We start from the raw sequence: 22,295 nt of genomic DNA, 5'->3' as shown, positions 1-22,295 counted from the left end.
TCACTGTCTGTGTGGAGTTTGTGCATTATCCCTGTGTCTGCATGGGTCTCCCCCCCACAAGCCAAAGATGTGCAGGGTGGGTGAATTGGCCACGCTAAATTGGCCTTTAATTGGAAAAATAATTTGGTACTTAAAAGTTTTTTAAAAAAGTATTCTAAAATCATGGGAGGGATTTTTTGGCCGTTCAAGCCATTGGGGTCTTCTGGTCCCACAGAAGATGCACCCTCGCTGCAGGTTTCATGGCTGCGAGGGGTGTGTTTAACAGGAAATCTTGTTGACCATGGCGGGACCAGAAGATACTGATGTATTATGTACATACTCTGGGATAATACAGGCTGCAACTGGATGCAGCTTTGACCAAAAGATACTCCAGACCTTGAAGTCAGTTCAATCTGATTTATTGAACCAGCAGCACAGTTAGCACAGTTCTCTATGAGTTCGACTCTCTGCTAACCGAAGTGTGGTTACTCTGTCTGACTGAACAAGACTAGCTCTTAGCCACGTGCTGGAGGTGTGATACTGTACATACACCCTGACTCACTCTGTAGATGTTCATCAGTGGAAAGAGAGGGAGTGTGAGCACCTCATGCCTTTTATAGTGAGATACCACCCCTGAGTGTCCTGCCTGCTCATTGGTTATGTCCTGTTCTCTGTGTTGCCTGTCTGTATAGCATTATCTGCATGTCTGCATATGATGACAGATACCACCACTGGTTCTACACCGCTGCAGAACACGCTGCGGAGGGGTGGAAAATCGCACCCAATATTTGCTATGTATTAATAATCGAAATTGCGTTAAAATGCAGCAAAATATCCTGCCGTCGGTGACAGCAGCTTGGCTATCAGAACCAATGCTTTACCTCCTCTTCTGCATCACGCAGCAGTGAACTCAAGACCCCAGCACATTTGTTGTGGTGTGAATATATCCTTTTTTTCAGTCTTAAAGATACATAATATGTAAGGAGAGATTGCCAAGAGTTAGGGGAATAAGCATTTGCACACCGACATCATCATAACCACTAAAAATAATAAAAAGCTGGATTTCAACATTTTGTATTGGAATTAGTCACCTAATTTATGGTTTAAATAGACTGCCCAAGGCAAAGCTGTGAGCAATGATCTATTTCTCACTTATTCCCTGTCCATTCTTAACTCTTCATGTCGATCCACAAGTGGAATATAAGACTTAAATCAATCACTTATTCTGCCTGATCTGCTGAGTGTTTCCAATGGTTTCTGTTACTGTTTCAAATTTCCAACATCTGCAGTTTTTTTTTCTTTTCCTTGTCACACATACAGTTCAAACCCAGCGCTAATTGAATGATTAAAATGATTAAAGCTAGATTTTAACTTTAAATTTAAAGTGGTAAGTTATTCCAGAAACATCTAAGCACCTTTTCATTTTTGTTTTGTCTCTACAGGATATGGAAAATACATAAAGTGTAGAATAAGTACTGCTTTCAGAAGCTAAGTTAAATTCTTATATTATTTATAAATGGCTCAGATTTTCCTTTCATCACTAACAATGTAAAACGTGCCTGTCAGTTGGACTTCCTCCCACTAATCTATTTGTTGCTCTAATTAATATTACTGGATTGCAAGCCACCATTGAACTACCTGAGAAGCATACGGCACGCTTGCCTTCATTGGTCGGGGCATTGAGTATAAGAATTGGCAAGCCATGTTGCAGCTGTATAGAACCTTAGTTAGGCCACACTTGGAGTATAGTGTTCAATTCTGGTCGCCACACTACCAGAAGGATGTGGAGGCTTTAAAGACGGTGCTGAAGAGATTTACCAGGATGCTGCCTGGTATGGAGGGCATTAGCTATGAGGAGCGGTTGAATAAACTCGGTTTGCTCTCACTGGAACGACGGAGGTTGAGGAGCGACCTGATAGAGGTCTACAAAATTATGAGGGGCATCTTGACAGATACATGAAGAGGATGGGAACACAGGGATATGGACCCAGGAAGTGTAGAAGTGTAGTTTAGATGGGCAGCATGGTCGGCACAGGCTTGGAGGGCTGAAGGGCCTGTTCCTGTGCTGTACTTTTCTTTGTTCTAAGAAGGTAACCATGTCTTATGGGCAGCAGGGTAGCATAGTGGTTAGCACAGTTGCTTCACAGCTCCAGGGTCCCAGGTTCAATTCCCGGCTTGGGTCACTGTCTGTGCGAAGTTTGCACTTTCTCTCCGTGTCTGCGTGGGTTTCCTCCGGGTGCTCCGGTTTCCTTACACAGTACAAAGATGTGTGGGTTCGGTGGATTGGCCATGCTAAATTGCCCATACTGTTCAAAACGATTAAGTGGGGGTTACTGGGTTATGGGGATAGGGTAGAGATGTGGGCTTGAGTAGGGTGCTCTTTGTAAGGGCCGGTGCAGATGCGATGGGCCAAATGGCCTCCTTCTGCACTGTAAATTCTATGAATTGCAGTGGTTCTTCCAGCAGAAATCATCCAAATGACCAGATTATTGAAAAATAACAAAACTAATTTTAGTTTGGTTTTCTTTCACAAGGTCTTGGGAATACGCTATCATGAAGACTTTCTCAGATAGTAGAATTTGTAAGTAATTACCTGATATGCTTTCTTTCTTAATCAGCAACCTCTCTATCTCACTCACATGGGCAATGATTGACTTCCCATCTTAATTACAATTTCTCTCCCATTTCATCATTTATAACAGTGATATTTTATTCCAAATTAATAATATTTTCTGTCTTCCTCTTCGAACTTCCTCTCCTCTACATCTCCCTGTTGCCATGGGAACCCGCGCCCATGAATTCATCTCTTGGATGTACAAAAATATGAAATATGAGCATGAGTAGGCCATTTTTTCCCTTACTCTGCCATTGAATAAGACCATGGCTAGTCACCCGGGAGTGTATAAAGATCAATGATATGGAGGGGTCGGTGGGTATGGTCTAGGAGGTACTGAAGGCAGTCATCAGGGGGGAATTTATTTCTACTCGGGCACACAAGGAGAAGGCAGAGCAGGTGGAGAAAGCGAGGCTGGTGGGAGAAATTCTACAAGTGGACAGGAAGTATGCAGAGACCCCAGTGGAAGGGCTTTTAAGGAACGCCAGAGGCTACAACTGGAATTTTGGTCTCCTATCCATGGGCAAGGCGATGGGATGGCTGAGGAGGGTGAGAGGGGCAGTGTACGAGTTAGGGGAAAAAGCGAGCAGGATGTTGGCACATCAGTTGAGGAAGCAGGAGTCAGCGAGAGAGATCGGGAAAGTGAGAGATACGGCGGGGAAGGTGGTCTTGGATCCAATGGGGGTGAATGGAGTGTTTCGAGATTTCTACAACAAGCTGTATAAATCGGAACCCCCAGCCGGAGGATTAGACGATTTTTGGGAGGGCTGGAGTTCCCGAAGGTGGGCTGATAGAGGGCCTGGGGACCCCAATTGGGCTTGGGGATGTAATAGAGGGGCTGGAGGCGATGCAATCGGGTAAGGCCCCAGGACCGGATGGATATCCGGTGGAATTTTATAAGCAGTTTTCGGGGGTGCCAGGACCACTGTTGGTAAGGGCCTTCAACAAAGCAAAGGAGTTGCGTGTGCTACCCCCGACATTGTCACTGGCGTCGCTCTCTCTCATTTTGAAGCGGGTCAAAGATCCGGAAAACTGCGGGTCATAGAGACCAATCTCCCTGTTGAATGTGGATGCCAAACTGCTGGCAAAGATCCTGGCCTCACGGTTTGAGGATTGTGTCTCAGGGGTAATGGGGGAAGATCAGACAGGGTTTGTTAAGGGGCGGCACCTGCTGACCATTATTAGGAGGCTCTTGAACGTTATCATGATGCCTACAGTGGGACGTAAAATTGAGCTGGTGGTGGCTATTGACCCAGAAAAGGCCTTTGATCGGGTGGAGTACGAGGGGTGGTGGAGCAGAGGGTCTCGCTCTATGCGGACAATTTACTCTTGTATATATAAGACCCGTTTGGGGGGGGGGGGGGGTGGATTGAAGGGTTTATGGGTATACTGGAGGAATTCAGCCGGTTCTTGGGGTATAAATTGAATATGGGCAAAAGTGAGGTTTTTGCGATCCAGGCAAGGGGGGGCAGGAGAGGAGATTGGGGGAGATGCCATTCAAGATGGTGGGAGGGAGTTTTAGGTACTGAATTATTCAGGTGGCACGGGAAAGGGGACAGCCTCACAAATTGAATCTGGGTCGGCTAATAGAGCAGATGAAGGGGGACTTCCGGAGGTGGGACGCGCTCCTGCTGTCTCTGGCGGGGAGGGTACAGACTGTGAAAATGGCAGTCCTCCCGAGGTGGCTGTTTGTTTTTCAGTGTCTCCCAATTTTTATCACCAAGGCATTTTTTAGGAAGGTGAATGTGATAATTTCGGGATTTGTTTGGGCCGATAAAACCCTGTGGGTAAGGAAGATACTGCTGGAGTGGGGGCGTGGGGAGGGGAGGGGAGGGGGGGGGGGGGGGGGCGCTGGCTCTTCCGAACTTTATGAACTATTACTGGGCGGGGAATATATCGATAGTCAGGTAGTGGGTAGTGGGGGAGGGGTCGGTGTGGGAGAGGGTGAAGGCGGCATCCTGTAAGGGCACGGGTTAGAGGGCATTGTTAACGGCACCTCTGCCGTTCTCGCCGGCTCGGTACTCCACAGCCCGGTTAGTAGTGGCAGTCCTGAGGGTGTAGGAGCTGGAGGAGGAGTTTAAGTTGCCAGATGGTTCCAGTACCTGCAAGTGATGGATTTTGTACAGAGGCAGGTCTCGAGTTTTCCACGCCTCCCACAAAGGGGGTTACAGGATAAGGTGATGTCGAAAACAGGAGTTGGTGGGTGGAAGGTCTATAAGGAGCTGAGGGAGCACCAATAGTGGAGGTGAAGAGAAAGTGGGAAAGAAGAGTTGGGGGGATGGGGAGGGGTGTTGGAGGCTGGATTATGGGAGGAGGCCCTGTGGAGAGTTAACGTGCCCTCGTTGTGTGCCAGGCTCAGCCTGATCCAATTCAAGATGGTCCACAGGCTCATATGACTGTGGCCAGGATGAGAAGCTTCTTTGGAGGAAGTGGAGGATAGGTGTGGGCGATATGGGGGAAGTCCTACCAATTATGTACACATGTTCTGGGCGTGTCTGAAGTTGAGGGGCTTTTGGCAGGGATTTGCGGACGTCATGTCAGGGGTCCTGCAAGGGAGGGTGGCTCCGAGTCCAGAGGTGGTGATCTTTGGAGTGTCGGAAGACCCAAGAGCACAGGGAGGGAGAGAGGCCGACGTTTTGGCCTTTGCGTCCCTGGTGATCCGGAGGTGGATTTTACTGGGATGGAGGGACTCGTAGCCTTCGAAGTCGGGTTTAACACATGGCGGGGTTTCTTAGGCTGGAGAAAATTAAATTCGCCTTGAGTGATTCATTACAGGGGTTTGTTCGGAGGTTGCAGCCATTCATCGACTTCTTCAAGAAAAACTAGACTGTCAGCAGGGGGAGGGTGGAGGGGAGTGGGGAGAGGGGAAAAAGGGGAGGCATTGAAGTGACAAATAAGGTAGGAAAACTAATGGTGGGAGGTCCGGGAAGGGCTGGCAGTATGCTTTTATAAGCCATGTTGGTTGGGGTTTGTGTCTGGATGGAATGCAGCAGGGCAAGATCAAAAATGACAAAATCTTGTGGTGGAGAATCGAGCTCTCCACCTATAACTACGAGATCTTGTATCGCCCCGGCAAGCTCAATGTGCCCCCAGACGCCCTCTCCCGAGATACATGTGCCAGCGCACAAGTGAACCAGCTCCGTGCCTTGCACGAGAGCCTTTGCCATCCGGGGGTCACTCATTTGTACCATCTAATCAAAGCCCGCAATCTGCCCTACTCTGTCGAGGAAGTACGGACAGTCACCAGAGACTGCCAGATCTGTGCCGAGTGCAAGCCGCACTTCTACCGGCCAGATCGCGGGCCTGGTGAAAGTGTCCCGCCCCTTTGAACGCCTCGGCGTGGATTTCAAAGGGCCCCTCCCCTCCACCGACTGCAACACCTACATCCTGAGTGTGGTCGATGAATTTTCTAGGTTCCCCTTCGCCATCCCATATGACGTCTGCCACCGTCATCAAGGCCCTAGATTCCATTTTCGCTCTGTTCGGTTTCCCCGACTACATCCACAGTGACAGGGGATCCTCATTCATGAGCGATGAACTGCGTCAGTCCCTGCTCAGCAGGGGTATCGCCTCCAGCAGGACGACCCCTGGGGAAACGGGCAGGTAGAAAGGGAGAACGGGACGATATGGAGGGCCGTCCAGCTGGCCCTACGGTCCAGGAACCTCCCAGCCGCTCGCTGGCAGCAGGTCCTGCCTAACGCGCTCCATTCCATTCGATCACTACTGTGCACCGCAACTAACAGTACACCCCATGAACGTGTTTGTGCCTTCCCTAGGAAGTCTACATCCGGGGTGTCGCTCCCAACCTGGCTCACGACTCCGGGCCCAGTCCTTCTCCGTAGGCATGTCAGGCATCACAAGGCGGAACCCCTGGTGGACAAAGTATGCCTTCTCCACGTCAACCCCCAGTATGCCTACGTGGAGTTCCCCGATGGCCGCCACGACACAGTCTCGCTCCGGGACCTGGCTCCCTCAGGTGCCGATCCCACGCCCTTTTCCCCCCCGCGCACCCTCCTTTTCCCCGGTGCCCCCGTATTCGTCCCCACCAGGTCCATCCCTCGTCCCCCTGCCCATATTGGAGGACACGGAAGATCGCTCGCTCTCGGAGTCATCCCGCCACTGGCCAGCACCAACGCCGCCAGCATCTGCACCGTCGTTGCCAACACCGCCTGTGCCGACGTCGCCACCACAGCTACGCCGATCACAACGGAATGTTCGACCGCCGATTCGGCTCAACCTGTGGCCTGCTAACCAGATGGACTCTTGGTTTTCTGTTGTTTGGACCTTTTGTACATAGATCACCTTTTGTATTATAGTTCCACGTCACCCCCGCCGGACTCATTTTTTACAGGGGGTGAATGTGGCGATACAACCACTGTAGATATGTGTGCTTGCAGTAGGGGGATGTATGGCCGTACCTGTAATACAGGTTTCTCCGGTAAGCCCCTGCCGGCTAGCTCCGCCCACAGGGAGCTTGTGTATAAATATGCGCTAGCTTCACTGAGATACTATTCTACAGCTGCCGCCGGAGGAATAGCATCTCACAGCAATAAAGCCTCTCTTGTACTTCACACGAGTCTTTGTGTACAATTGTTAGCACCACATGGTGGTTATTTCGTTGTGGGTTCTGTTGGATGTTATTGTTGAAAAGTGTTAAAATTATAAATGCCTCAATAAAATATTTTCTAAAAAAAAGAATAAGATCATGGCTGATATGCTTGCGTTTCGAATTTCACATTCAAATCTACCCCTGATAACCTTTGATTCCTTTGCGTAACAAGAATCTATCTATCTCCATTTTAATTATTCCGCCTCTAGCAACTTCTGAGGCAGAGTTCCAAAGTCGCCCAACCCCCTGAGAGGAAACAATTTTCTTTACCTTTGTCCTCAAAGGGTGACCCCAAATATTGAAAGAGTGCCCTCTAGTCTGGACTCACCCACAAGACGAAACAGCCTTTCCATGTCCACCTTAGACCGTTCAGGATTTTATATACTTCAACCAAGTCACCTCTCACACGTCTGACATCTCGAATGCTCTTGTGGCTGGTTTCTCTGTCTCAACCCTAAACAAGCTTCACCTGATCAAAAACACTCTGGCTACTGCCCCACCTGCAAACGTTCCCCATTTCCACCATCCTCTCCAAGCTCCACTTTCTCCCTTTGTCCTGTTAAGTAAATATTCTTGTATTCACTTCCAAATCAGTCCCTGGCCTGCCAACATCAACTTTCTCCTTTGCTCAATTGGTGACTGCTTGCTCAGCTATTACGTGACCAGTTCTAAGTCCTTTCCCAGTTCCCTCTTAATTTCTACTTCCCTCCCTGTTTTTTAAACCTCTTTCTACTTCTCCGCCAGTCTCAATTCCCCATTCCCCTCTTGTTTACACCTTAGTCCCAGTTTTCATTCTTACTGTTAAGCGCCTTGAACAATCTTCTTGCATTTGAACAGCATAGAATTACAATGTAACAATAGGGCATTTAGACCTGTTTGTCTATGCTGCTATTTAATACATCACACAAGCCTCCTCCTATCAGATTTCAGTTAACCCTATCAGCATAACCTCCTATTCAGTTCTTCCGTAAAGTATTGTGGAAATGCAAATAGTTTGTTCTGTACAGATACTCTATCTTTTCTATTTGGCAATAAATCGTGGAGGTAAATATTCAGATTGTCTCCCATTCATAACCAATGAATATTTAGCACTCAAAAATGCCTCTGTTAATTTACCAATTAATGCTTGTTGTGAGAACTTTCAAGCCGATAGCTAGTCAATTTTGTAGCGATATTATATAGTGGACATCATTAAAACCACCTTCATACTTACTATGATACTCATTAAAATTAAGTAAAATAAATGTGTTTTTTTTAAAGTCCCTACAAATAAACACCAAATATAAATCTAATTCCAACCGTGAGAGATATGCATTATTTCACAAATCATGACTGAAGTTCAATTGTTCCCTGTTGAATGTCGCTTTATGTCAACAGGATTTAAATTTGTTCTGTTCAGAACATATACTTGGTACCATGGAGAGACAGTATAAGACAAGGGGTAAACATAGATGTACAATATAAAATAAGATAAAATTCTTAAGGGGGTGCAGTAGCAGAGGGTCCTGAGTATACATCGATCATTGAAGGTGGCAAGACAAGTGGAGAGAGCACTTAATAAAGCACATAGTACTCTGGGCTTTACGAATAGGGGAATAAGGGACAAGAGCAAGGAGGTTAGACACTAGTTACGCCTCAGCTGGAGTATTGTGTACAGTTCTGGGCGCTACACTATAGGAATAATGTGGACATGTTGGAAATAGTGCAGAAGAAATTTACAAGAATTGTTCCAGGGATGAGGAATTTCAGTTCTGCCGATAGATTGGAGAGGTTGGCACTGTTCTCCTTAGAGAGAAGAAGGCTAAGACTCGATTTGATAGAGATGTTCAAAATCATGAGGGAGCTGGACAGAGTAGAGAGGGAGAAACTGTTCCCGCTTGTAAATGGATCAAGAACGAGAGGGCACAGATTTAAGTTGATTTGCAAAAGAAGCAAATGTGATGTGAAGGAAACCTTTTTCGTACAACAATTAATTTGTGTCTGGAATGCGTTGTCTGGAAGTGTGGTGAAGGCAGATTCAATCCAGGCATTCAAGAGGACATTAGATGATTTTTTTTTTAATAGAAATAATGTACAGGGGTACGGGGAAAATGCAGGGGAATGGCACTAAGACTGAAGCTCGTGTGGAGAGCTAGTGCAGACATGATGGACCAAATGTCCTCCTGTGGCGTAACAATTCTGTGATTTTGTAAGTTTATAAAACTTTTAAAAACCATAGCATATATATAAACAATATTTTACCTAGTTCATCTGGATTATCAACCTGTGATAGTGGCACTCGCCCCAAAGACAAGGTGGAGATCTCAATCCCATGAGTGAGATGTGTAATGTTTTTGAGGTATTTTTTGTCAAGCATCAGCCTCGTGACCAAGTCATTGTTCTCCATTTTGAATGTATGCCAATTTCCATCAGAAACGGAGATGTCTGCTATATGATGCTCCATGAAACCTATTGAGCCAGCATCAGAAATGTAGTTTATCCGTCCATCCAGAATCTGCAAATAAATGGTAAATAACATTACATTTCTAATATCTTTATTTTTGTGTTTAATTTTAAATGCTATTCTTGTCTCTTCATGTTGCCTTGGATATGAATACCAATCCTCCTCCTTTGATCTACGGGGAATACTGCTCAGGCCCTCTGCTATTCTGCTCCATGACTGATAAACTAAGGCACTCTCATTTACTTAAACCAATATGTCTAGATTTCTATTTTCTCTGTTTAAGTACTTGGGTCCCATTGGGTGGAGGGTGGCACATGGTACAAACATGCCAGATGGGCTAAATCGAGGTAATCCCAGGATTTAAACCATTGCCATCTGTTTTGGAGGCTGCATTCCACAGCCCTACTTATCTTCATATTAATTAAAGCTGTCTTTGCTTTCAAATTCAGGGTTTTTAGTGAATTTTAATCAACATGAGGAATTACATTTTTTGTGGATCGTAGCATATTGTACATGGTTTTGTTCAATTGCCCTTCAGAAAACAAGATCCTGGTCCTTGGTAGGCCACTGCGGAGCACAAACCTACATTTAATTTTCATGTACCTCCTCAAAAGGTGTTGACATTGGCAGATACCTTGCAGCAGGTTTTTGGTTGCAAAAAATGGGGAGAAGAAAGGGAAATGTAAAATGCGAAGAAAACAATCTTTAAAATGGTCAACCACTTATTGTCAAATGGGAGTTGAAGAAAAGTGCTTTGATGTGAAAATGAGAATGAAAATTATTCCCATGGCTCAGAGCTATGTTGTAGATATTGGCCTAATTTTTTTCTGTGCCCAGGGCCTGGTGGGGTCCAACAGACTGCTTCCATTTTACACTCCAACGTCAGTTGATTGACAGCAGGCAGGGCTTCCATCAATCACAAGGAGGAGGTATCACCTTGGTGAGCTGCCTGTCAATTAGAATGGGCAGTAGCTCGCCAGGTCCTCCAGATACAGCACTGTAGTGGCTGGAAGAGGCACTGCAGTGACACACCTGGGACCAAAGATAGGAGGCGCAATTCACCCCCCCCCCCCCCCCCACGCCGAGTGGGTGAATCGCTGGGACGCCGGGCGAGTCCCGCTACGCCGCCCCGGCACCCGCAGTGATTCTCTCACCCCCCCCCCCCCAAACCGGCGCGGTGAGATTTATGGCTTGCCGCTCAGAGAATCGCCGCTCGCCGTTTGTAACGGGCGAGTGGCGATTCTCCGGCCCGGATGGGCCGAGCGATCTGCCCAATACGACGGGTTCCCGCTGGCGCCGTCCACACCTGGTCGCTGCCGGCGGGAACAGCGCGGGAACGCTGGGGGGGTGGCGGCCTGTGGGGGGGGGGGGGGAGGAGGGAGGATCCAGCACCGGGGGGCGCTCAAAAGGGGTCTGGCCCACGATCGGTGACCCCTGATCGGCGGGCCGGCCTCTCTGAAGGAGGAACTCCTTTCCTCCGCTGCCCCGCGCAAGATCAATCCGAGATTTCTTGCGGGCGCCCGCGGGGAGGACGGCAACCGCGCATGCGCAGGTTGGCGCCGGTCAACCTGCGCATGTGCGGGTGATGTCATTTACCTGGCTCCTGCTCCTAGCCCCCCGGGGGTGGGAGAATAGGGGGTGAGGAGCGGCCTCCGACGCCGGATTGAAACTCTTCGGTTTTCACTCTGGCATCGGGACTTATTCTCCCGATGGGAGAATCTCGCCCAGGATTCTCTGGCCTCCCACCCATGTGTTTCTCAGGGCGGGAGGCAGCGCGCTGTTTGCTGATGGTTGGATTTTCTGCTCCCGCCGCTGTCAATGGGATTTCCAATCGAAACCACCCCACGCCGCTGGGAAAACCACGGGCGGGGGCGCCCTGCTGGTGGGACCAGAGAATCCCACCTCCAGCGAACGGCCAGAGAATTCCGGCCCAAGTGTCAGGGTATGGAGGTCGGGTAAGTGGTAGGGGTTTTGGTGAGGAGAGAGTAGGGGACATCTGAAGGAATGGTTACAAGGGGGGAGTTGGAGTTCTGGGGAGTTAGGATGCGGTGTCCAGAGGCTTTCAGACCATTGGAGGGCTTTTTATGGAGGTGCCCCCCCTCCCTTTCCTGCCCATATTGCAGGTCCCCCCCCCCCCCCCCCCACCCCCCACTCCGCCCACTGATCTGCCAAGGCCCTTAAGTGGCCATTACGCGGCCATTTAAGAGCCTTAATTGAGGCAATGGCGGGTTCCCCCTGCTGGAAGTTCTGCTCATTCCACTGTGAAATTTCTTCTGGATCGGTGCAGACGGGATACCAGAGGGAATGCCCTCCATGATATTTCACTCTCCTCCACCTTCAGAGCCTGCTTGGGGTAGGGGAAGCATAATATTCGGCCACTGTTTGGTAACTTGGTATCAATATTTGAAATACTGCCTCTACTCTGCAATAACAATAAGCCTCAACTTCAGAACACTATTGGTGTAAAACATTTACAGCTCCCTTTTGGACTGTCTGAAATGATGGGATATATTCTCCTATGTTCTCCTGCCTGAGATGAATCGCATCTGACTTGTACTCACGCTGGGAGAGTGAATCCAGAGACGATTTACGGTTCCTAACCATTGAAAGTTATGCATTCAGGGATTGGGAGGGATTCCGTCACGAATCCCGCTATCAGGCCGCCATTTTGAGCAGAGCATCAGACGGGCACTGACCCCGTTTGTTGGATGATGCTGGATTCTCCGCCACATCGAGAACTCTGCTACAGGCAGAGGGCAGCGGAGAATCCCGCCCAGTATCTATGTGCTGTCATGGGACTGTCCCTTTGAGAAATATTTTTGTCTTATCACATGGCTTCAGTGATGTCATTGTGTGGGTGGAGCTGGGCTGTGGCTCTGGGAGATGGTTTTACTTTCGCTTTGAGTTTCAACTGGTTTTAGAAGGGATAACAAGCAAGCTGGTGTACTTGAACCAACTATGGTCAAAACCAAGAGCCTGAAATTTTCAACTAAAGCTGCAATTACCATCCTTCACATTGATGATCTAAGGTTGATAGAAGGTTTTTTCCCTATCTGCAATTTAAAAACTGTTTCCAGTCTATTTGACAACTTGAAAAGAAATAACTGTGTTCTGGAAGGAAATCAAACCTGCTGTTTTGGAAAGAAAACAGGAGCATCCATCCCAGGTCTTGAGTGCTGTGTGCTGGACCACACCTTTCTGGTTTATGGGATCTTGTTATTAAATTGGAACAGCTTAAGGAGGGAATTTATTATGGGTGATGTATAGATTACTGTAGCTGTGTGGGGTATTTATGTTTGTAAATGTTTACTGTGTGCGTTTATAAAAAATGTTAACTAAATTTGAAGAATAAACCTTGTTTTTGATTTAAAATGCTGAAGGCCTCTGTTTTTTTTAAAATAATTTTTATTGAAAGTTTTACAAAATATAAACAGCTCAACTCTATTAACAAAACAACTGCGGTAACACCACAAGAACAATTCCCACCCAACTTCAAAAGCAACTACAAACAAGAGAAAAAAAACCAAAAAAACACCCAAAGACAAAAGGGAAAGAGATAACACCCACCACATCCCACAGACCCATGTACACAATTCTCCCTCGCCCCGATCCAAACCCCCTCCCTCCCTCCCTCCCTCCCTCCCTCCCTCCCTCCCTCTTCCCCCCCGGGTTGCTGCTGCTGCCGACCTATTTCCCTACCTGTCCATCCAACCCCTGCAGAAAAACCCATATAGAAAAGACAAATCAACATCACCCCACCCACCCTAAGGCCAACCCACATCTTACAATAAACCAAGCAAATACAAATACAGTATTATACAGCATCTCCCATCTTAGGCCCTCAGTTTGAGTCCAATTTCTCGGCCTGTACAAAGGCCCACGCCTCCTCCGGGGTCTCAAAATAATGGTGCCGATCCTTATAGGTGACCCACAGATGCGCCGGCTGCAACATGCCGAACTTCACACTCCGTCTATGGAGCACCGCCTTCGTCCGGTTAAACCCGGCCCTCCGCCTCGCCACCTCCGCACTCCAGTCCTGGAAGATCCGCACCTCCGTGTTCTCCCACTTGCTGCTCCACTCCTTCTTGGCCCACCGGAGCACACACTCACGATCCACGAACCGATGAAACCGCACCAACACCGCCCGTGGCGGCTCGTTTGGCTTGGGCCTCCTAGCCAGAATTCTGTGGGCCCCCTCTACCTCCAGGGGCCCCTGGAAGGACCCAGCCCCCATCAGCAAGTTTAACATAGTCACCACATAGGCCGCTAGGTCCGACCCCTCCAGCCCCTCCGTGAGTCCCAGGATCCGCAAATTCTTCCTCCTCGACCGGTTGTCCAGCTCCTCGAACCACTCCTGCCATCTTTTATGGAGCGCCTCGTGCATCTCCACCTTCCCCGCCACGGCCACGACCTCATCCTCCCTTTCGGAGGCCTGCTGCAGCTCCCGGATCGCAGCCCCCTGCGCTGTCTGGGTCTCCATCAGCTTCCTGTTGGTTACCTTCAGCGACTCCAGCAGCTCCAACTTAAGCTCCTGGAAGCAGGACAGCAGAGTCGCCTGCTGCTCCTGAGCCCACTGCCTCAGCTCCCCAAGGCCTCCGCCGGCCGCCATTTTGTCTTCCTTCCCCCGCTTTTTCAGGGGTGCTTTCTCCGGCTTTCTCCTTACCCCACTCCTGGTCCGGACCATAGGACCGTTGGGGTCGACTCCTGACCTCTTCCCACGTCGGGTTTTGCCGCCACAGCTCCGTTGGGGGCCCTGAAAAGAGCCCCAAAGTCCGTTCTCAGCGGGAGCTGCCGAATGTGCGGCTTAGCTCTTCATTGCCGCCACCAGAAGTCCTGAAGGCCTCTGTTGAATAACACCTGAAAGGTAGGCCCTTGTGCTCATCGAAACCAAAATCAATAAACAGTTGTACGTCAGGTGAACCCCATGGTATACTTTGGAGTTTTCTAAAGCCAGGCCCAGTGCTATGAACCCATACCCATTAGGAACATGATTCAAGCTGTCGCAAGTCATGCGTTGGACCTTTACAATAGTTAGATAGAGCGGGTTTTCTTTTTCTTGGTTTTGGCTGCATTCAAACCTACATTCCGAGGTGTCCTGTCTCCAGGGTCACCCTGCGCTGCTCTATCTCATGCATTTTGTAAATCTGCGCTGTAAATTTTTCCTGAGAAATAATTCATTTTGCAGTAACTTTATCAAGCTCTTCTTTCCATACACTGAGTATGACCACAGTAATTAACAAAGTGAATATTAACCCTCTGGAATGGTCGGGATTGGTTTGGGTTTTAAAAATGATTTCAATCTCAAATCTGACTCCCAATCCATCCACTTGCAGGAGGCGGGCTGGTACTTTAAATATTTTAATGAGGCTGGCGTCATCTAATTGAACCTGCTTTGCAGATCTTACCTATGACACAAATGGCATCCTATGTGACTGTGACAAAGGTAACCGTTTCTCCTCTTTCTTCTCAACCTGTGGGCAGCCTGTGACATGCTCCTACCCTCTCCACTATCACCCAGCTGGCTGGGTCTTCTCTCACCTGCTTCCATTTCCACCCATCTTTGTAGCCAGAGAATCACTTTGAATGGTTTCTCTTGCTGCTCCTGCAGCATCACCTCTGGTGTCACCCTAAACATCTCTCCTTGGGCCCCTTCTATTTTTCATCCATACCCTGCCCCTCAATTATATTACTCAAAAGCACAGCATTAATTTTCACATGCACACTGATGACACCCAGCTCTACTTCACCAACACGTCTCTCCACATTCCCATTGTCGCTAAACTATCAGATTGCAAGGGCAGCACGGTAACGCAGTGGTTAGCACTGCTGCCTCACAGCGCCGAGGTCCCAGGTTCGATCCCGGCTCTGGATCGTTGTCCATGTGGAGTTTGCACATTCTCCCCGTGTTTGCCCACAACCCAAAAGATATGCAGGCTAGGTGGATTGGCCACGCTAAATTGCCCCTTAATTGGAAAAAATGAATTGGGTACTCTAAATTTAAAAAAAAAACCATTAGTGCAGCAGGGTAGCGTAGTGGTTAGCACTGTGGTTTCACAGCGCCAGGGTCCCAGGTTCGATTCCCTGCTGGGTTACTCTGTGCAGAGTCTGCACGTTCTCCCCGTGTCTATGTGGATTTTCTCTGGGTGCTCCGGTTTCCTCCCACAGTCCAAAGATGTGCAGGTTAGATGGATTGGCCATGCTAAATTGCTCTTAGTGTCCAAAAAAGGTTAGGAGGGGTTATTGGATTAGGGGGATAGGGTGGAAGTGAGGGCTTAAGTGAGTGCAGTACAGATTCGATAGGCTGAATGGCCTCCTTCTGCACTGTATGTTTTATGTTCTAGCAGACTGTTTGTCCAAAATACTGGATGAGCAGAAATTTCCTTCATTATTGGTCACTGCTCCAAACTCTGTTCCCTAGTTACTGACCCCATCCCTCATCCTGGCAACAGTCAGAGATTAATTTGGGTTTGTCTGTCATTTCATGTTTGACACTGAGATTAGCTCCATATTCACACCATCACTAAGATTATCTATTTCTATCTCTGTAAGATGGCCTGACTTCACGCATTTCAGCTAAAACGCTGTTGAAATCCTCATTCAGGTTTTCATTACCTCACAACTTAACTATTCCGACTGATGTGACCATCAATTCACACGAGACGATGAGTAGAAGTGAACAGCGGTTTTAATCAGCTAGATCTGTGCCTGCCTGCGACTGCTCTGCACTGAGAGCCGCCTACAGGTTGCAGATCTATATACCTCCCCCGAGGGGGCGGAGCCAACAAGGGCATCAACATAATACAATATAGTGTAATGCAATACAATGGTGAATGATAGCAGTAATACATTCACCACATTCACCCCCTGTTAAAAAATTGAAGTCCGGCGGGGGTGAAGTGGGCTCACAGATCGAGTCTGTCCGGTGCCTTGATCATTCTCCGTGATCGCCTCAACTCCGGCTTCGCTGCGGGCAGGGGTGTTGAACTTGTCGCTGTGGGCATGGGTGTTGGGCTTGTTGACTCCGGGAGCGTGTCGTCTGGAGCTTCATCACTGTAGGTCAGCGATGGGGGGAGGGGGGTGTAAGCCATGTAGCGGGGTAGTGTCCGGTGTAGGGTGGGGTAGGTGGTGGTCGCAGGGGAACCGGCGAGTGCCACGTCTCGGAGGGAGAATGTATCTTGTCAGCCATTGTGGTGCGGCACGTGGGCAAACTGAGGGTTGGCATGAAGGAGCTGGACCCTCTCGACCAAGGGGTCGGACTTATGGCTCCTCACGTGTGTTCAGAGGAGGACAGGCCCGGTATCATCAGCCAGGACGGAAGCGAGACCCCGGAGGTGGATTTCCTGGGGAAGACAAATAGGCGGTCATGAGGGGTCTCGTTTGGGACTGTGCAAAGGAGCGACCTAATGGAATGGAGCACGTCAGGGAGGACCTCCTGCCAGCGGGAAACTGGGAGATTTCTAGACTGTAGGGCCAGAAGGACAGCCTTCCATACCGTCGCGTTCACCCTCTCCACCTATCCGTTTCCCCAGGGGTTGTAACTGGTAGTCCTGCTCGAGGCAAAGCCCTTGCTGAGAAGGTATAGACGCAGTTCATCGGTCATGAACGAGGAGCCCCGGCCACTGTGGACGTAAGTGGAGAAACCGAACAGGGTGAAGATGCTATGCAGGGCCTTAACCACAGTGGCCGCGATCATACCTGGGCAGGGTATGGCAAAGGGGAAACGGGAATACTCATCAACGACGTTAAGGAAGTACGCGTTGCGGTCAGTGGAGGGGAGGGGCCCTTTGAAATCGATGCTGAGGCGCCCAAAGGGCCTTGTCTGGCCGATAGAAGTGCGGCCTACACTCCACACAGACTTGGCAGTCCCTGGTCATGGCTCTGACCTCCTCGATGGAGTAGGGCAGGTTGCGGGCCTTGATGAAATGGAGAAGCCGGATGACCCCCTGATGACAGAGGTCATTGTAGATGGCCTGGAGTCGGTCATCTTGCGCGCTGGCGCATGTGCCGTGGGGCAGGGCATCTGGGGGCTTGTTGAGCTTCCCGGACGATACACAATTTCATAATTCTTGGTGGAGAGTTTGATCCTCCACCTCAAGATTTTATCATTCTTGTTCTTGCCCTGCTGTGTGTTGTTGAACATAAAGGCTACCGACCGTTAGTCGGTGATGAGGGTGAACCTCCTACCAGCCAGGTAGCGCCTCCAATGCCGCACAGCTTCCACTATGGCTTGAGCTTCTTTTTCGACTGAGGAGTGTCGGATCTCAGAGGCGTTGAGGGTACGGGAAAAAAAGGCCACCGGCCTGCCTGCCTGATTAAGGGTGGCGGCCAGGGCGACATCTGATGCATCGCTCTCCACCTGGAAGGGGATGGACACGCCCACCGCGTGCATCGTGGCTTTGGCAATGTCTGCCTTGATGCGGCTAAAGGTCAGGCGGGCCTCAGTCGTCAGGGGGAAGATGGTGGCTTTGATAAGTGGGCGGGCTTTGTCCGTATAGTTGTGGACCCACTGGACATAATATGAAAAGAACCCGAGGCATCTCTTCAGGGCCTTGGGGTAGTGGGGAAGGGGGAGTTGCAGGAGGGGGTGCATGCGATCTGGGTCAGGCCCGAGGACCCCGTTTTCCACGAGGATGGCTAGTCAGGCTGTGCAGAAAATGCATTTCTCCTTGTTGTAGGTGAGATTGAGGGCTTGGGCAGTTTGGAGAAACCTCTGAAGGTTGGCGTCATGGTCCTGAAGATCATGGCCGCAGATGGTGACGTTATCCAAGTACGGGAACGTGGCCCGCAGCCTGTACTCGTCAACCATTTAGTCCATCGTTCTTCGGAAGACCGAGGGTGACATCGAAAGGGACCCTGAGGAAGTGGAAGAGGCGGCAGTCTGCCTCAAAGGCAGTGTAGTGCCGGTCTTCCGGGCGGTTTGGGAGCTGATGGCATGCGGACTTCAGGTCTACTGTGGAGAAAACCCGGTAGTTTGCAATCTGGTTTACCGTGTCCACTATGCGGGGGAGGGGGTACGCATCGAATTGTGTGTAATGATTTATGGTCTGGCTGTAGTCTACAACCATCTGAACATTTTCCCCGAACCTGATGACCACCACCCGGGCTCTCCGGGGGCTGTTACTGGCCTCGATAATCCCCTCCCTCAAGAGCCGCTGGACCTCCGACTTGATAAAAGTCCTGTCCTGAGCACTGTACCGCCTGCTCCTGGTGGCGACGGGTTTACAGTCGGAGGTAGGTTCGCGAAGAGCGAGGGAGGGGCGACCTTAAGGGTTGTGAGGCTACATACGGTGAGAGGGGGTAGGGGTCCGCCGAACTTCAGGGTCAGGCTTCGGAGGTTGTACTGGAAATCCAGTCCTAACAAGAGAGGAACGCAGAGATGGGGAAGGACATAGAGTTTAAAATCGGCGTACTCAGCGCCCTGTATCGCGAGGTTCGCGACACAGTACCCCCGGATCTGCACTGAGTGTGATCCGGAAACGAGGGAGATTGTTTGGGATGCGGGGGAAATCTTGAGAGAGCAGCGCCTTACCATGTCTGGATGTATGAAGCTCTCCATGCTCCCAGAGTCAAACAGACAGGGCGTTTCGTGCCCATTGACCTGGACGGTCAGCATCAAGTTCCTGAGGTGCTTTGGGCCGTGACTGGTCGAGGGTCACAACGCCGAGCTGCGGGTAGCAGATGTGGTCGGAGGTAGCGGGGTGGTCCCAAGATGGCGGCCCCCCGTCGGTCGCACGTGTCGAGCGGCGTTGAAGATGGCGGCCAAGATGGCGGCCCCCATGAGTCGCACATGGCGGGCTGGGTTGAAGATGGCGGCCCCCATGAGTCACACGTGTCGGACGGAGTTAAAGATGGTGGCCCCCACGGATGGCACGAGGCGGATGAGCGTTGGAAGGGGGCGGTACCGGCAGGCATGTAGCCACGCTGCGAGGTCTGCGGGCCTGTGAGTCTGCGATTCGGGCCTGTGATTTAGGAGCTGAGTTGGGCCAAGCAGACTTTGGCAAAATGTCCTTTCTTGCCGCAGTCGCTGCAGGTCGCGTTGCGGGGTGGGCAACGCTGCCGGAGGTGCTGGTTCTGGCCGCAGAAATAGCAAGACGGCCCCCGGGTTGGGCGGGCAGCCACGCGGCCCAGGCCTGGGCACCCTCGGGTTGTGTGACCACGAGGGACTCGCGTGGTAGGAGGGGAAAGCGTTTAAGCTCTGGAAAGCTACTTCTAAGGAGATGGATAGTTTTACCATCTCTTCTATGAAAATTAAGCTTCAAATGAAGTTACTGTGAAAAGTCCCTAGTCGCCACATTCCAGCACCTGTTCGGGGAGGCTGGTATAGGAATTGAACCGTGCTGCTGGCCTGCCTTGGTCTGCTTTCAAATCCGGTGATTTAGCCCTGTGCTAAACCAGCCCCTCTAGGTCGAGGGCGCCCTTTTCGAGCAGGCGCTGTCTTACATAATTGGACCGGACTCCAGCCATATAGGTGTCCCAGATGGCGAGTTCCATATGCCACGAGGTCGCGTAGGTATTCCTCCAGCGATTCCCATGGGCGTTGATGATGAGTGATGAGGAGATGCCGCCCGAACACTTCGTTCACCGGCCTCACGATAAGTCTTTTCAGGATCGCGACTGCGTCTGCATACGTGGTCGCTTCCTCGATTAATACGGAGATTCGGTGGCTCGGAGACCCGGGCATGGAGGAGACTCAGAACTTCTGTTCCTCGGTGACGGAGGGCAAGGAGAAGGCGGCGAGGTAGGCCTCAAAGCAGCGGAGCCAGTGCGAAAAGATTCCTTTCGCTTCAGCTGCTTGTGGGTCGAGTTCCAGTCGATCAGGTTTGAGGGCGCATCCATAGCGATATCTTATCTGATTAAATTGATGCGACCATCAATTCACACGAGACGATGAGTAGAAGTGAACAGTGGTTTTAATCAGCTAGATCTCTGTGCCTGCCTGCGACTGTTCTGTACTGAGAGCCGCCTACAGGCTGCAGAACTATATACCTCCCCCTGAAGGGGCGGAACCATAGGCGGAGCCCACAAGGGCATCATAATACAATACAGTGTAATGCACTACAATGGTGAATGGTAGCAGTAATACATTCACCACACCGACATGTATCATCAGGCTGATCTCCCACATTCTACCCTGCGTAAACTTGAGATCTGACATAACTCTGCTGCTCATGTCCTTCATTGTGCCTAATCCCATTCACCTATCACCAGTGTGCTACCTAACCTACATTGAAACCCAGTCAGGCAAGATCTGTATTTACAATTCTCATCCTTGTTTTCAAATCCCTTTATGATCTTATCCTGCCCTATCTTTAATCTTCGCCAACTCCGAAATATCTGCACTCCTCTAATTCTGGCCTTTGAGTATCTCCAATTTTAGTTGCTCTACAACTGGTGACTGTACCTTCACCTGCCCAGGCCTTAAACTCTGAAATACCGTCCTTATACCTCTTTGCCTCACTACCTCACTTTGTTCTTTAAAACACTCATTAAGACATTGGCATGATTCAGCGACCTTGTTGCACCTGACGCAGACCTGGGCGCAATGGGTGAATCGCACAAATGCTCCAAATTGGGCTCCGTGCCAGGTTGATTGCAAGTCACCTGACCTGCCCTGCCCTGTGTGCATATTTAAATGAGCTAGGCTAATTTAAATACCTGGACACTGCATTCACCCGGCGCCCGGGAGTCAATGGCCGTGCCTGTGAGAGCCAGGACATCGTTTACCATTGGTTTCCACAAACATGGACCAGACCTGTTGGCACTTTAGGGTTCTTGCATGCCATTAGAGGCCCCGGGGTGGTCGGGGACAGGGAAGGGTGGTACCCTGGCATTCCCCCAGGCACCCGAGCACCTTGGCATTGCCAGCCTGGCACCCTGACAGTCATGCCCAAGTGTCAGCTTTCTACTACCTGGGTGCCTGGGTCACTGCCAGGGTGCCATACTGGCAGTTCCATGGTGACCAGGTTGGCAGTGCCAGGATTCAGGCCTGGGGAGACCTTGCCCATAGGAGAGGAGGTGAGGTGTAGGGGGGGGGGGGGGGGGGGGGGGGGAATTGACTGGCCCCAGAAAAGGTTGGGGGGCTGGGTTGATGGGGGAGGTCCTGAAAGCCTGGGGGGGGGGGGGGGGGGGCTGAAATAGGGCATCCAGAGATCAGGGCAGCCTTCCAAAATGAAGCCCCGATCTGCAATGAGCCGGCCCTGCTGACAAGATCAGCTCACCAGTACATGGCAGCTGCTTAAGTGTGGCCTCGGCGGGAGGGGGGACCCCCCCTGCTGCCAAAAGAAATAGGCAAGTGCTGATGAACAGCGATAATAGGCAAGTGCTGATGAACAGCAGGGTGATTCTCGGGGCTGCAGACGCTGAGAAACACCCTGTCAAATATGCTCAAAAGCGGACTTTAACTTTTTGACCAAGTCTAAGGTCAGCTAACCTAATTCCTCCTTGTGTGGGATGGTTTCATTTTTTGTTTCACAATGCGACTGTGAATTTTCCTTGGAGTGTTTTATGCTGTTAAAGACCATGGCTGGAATTCTCCGGTCATTGCGGTTCACTTTTCCCGCCGGCAGCACTCCGCTCCCTGCCTGTGGGTTTCCTGGCGACGTGGGTGGTTTCAATGGAAAATCCCACCGACAAGTGTCGGGAAAATAGAG

The 22,295-nt window shown here is 50.2% G+C and overlaps 1 protein-coding gene across 1 annotated transcript in view; it reads right to left on the bottom strand.

Moving 5' to 3' along the window:
- The window catches only part of LOC119977660 (protocadherin Fat 4-like), a 221,533-nt gene that overhangs the window by 16,393 nt on the left and 182,845 nt on the right, over window positions 1–22,295 (bottom strand). Inside the window, exon 15 of the mRNA XM_038818825.1 lies at window positions 9,444–9,696. Within this exon, the coding sequence (XP_038674753.1) occupies window positions 9,444–9,696 (253 nt within the window). The remainder of the gene's footprint in view (window positions 1–9,443; window positions 9,697–22,295) is intronic.

The sequence above is a fragment of the Scyliorhinus canicula genome, chromosome 14 (genome assembly GCF_902713615.1).
Source record: "Scyliorhinus canicula chromosome 14, sScyCan1.1, whole genome shotgun sequence".
NCBI classification, from domain to species: Eukaryota; Metazoa; Chordata; class Chondrichthyes; order Carcharhiniformes; family Scyliorhinidae; genus Scyliorhinus; species Scyliorhinus canicula.
Note: the sequence above shows the minus strand (reverse complement) of the source record. Positions and strands in the feature narration are given on the sequence as shown.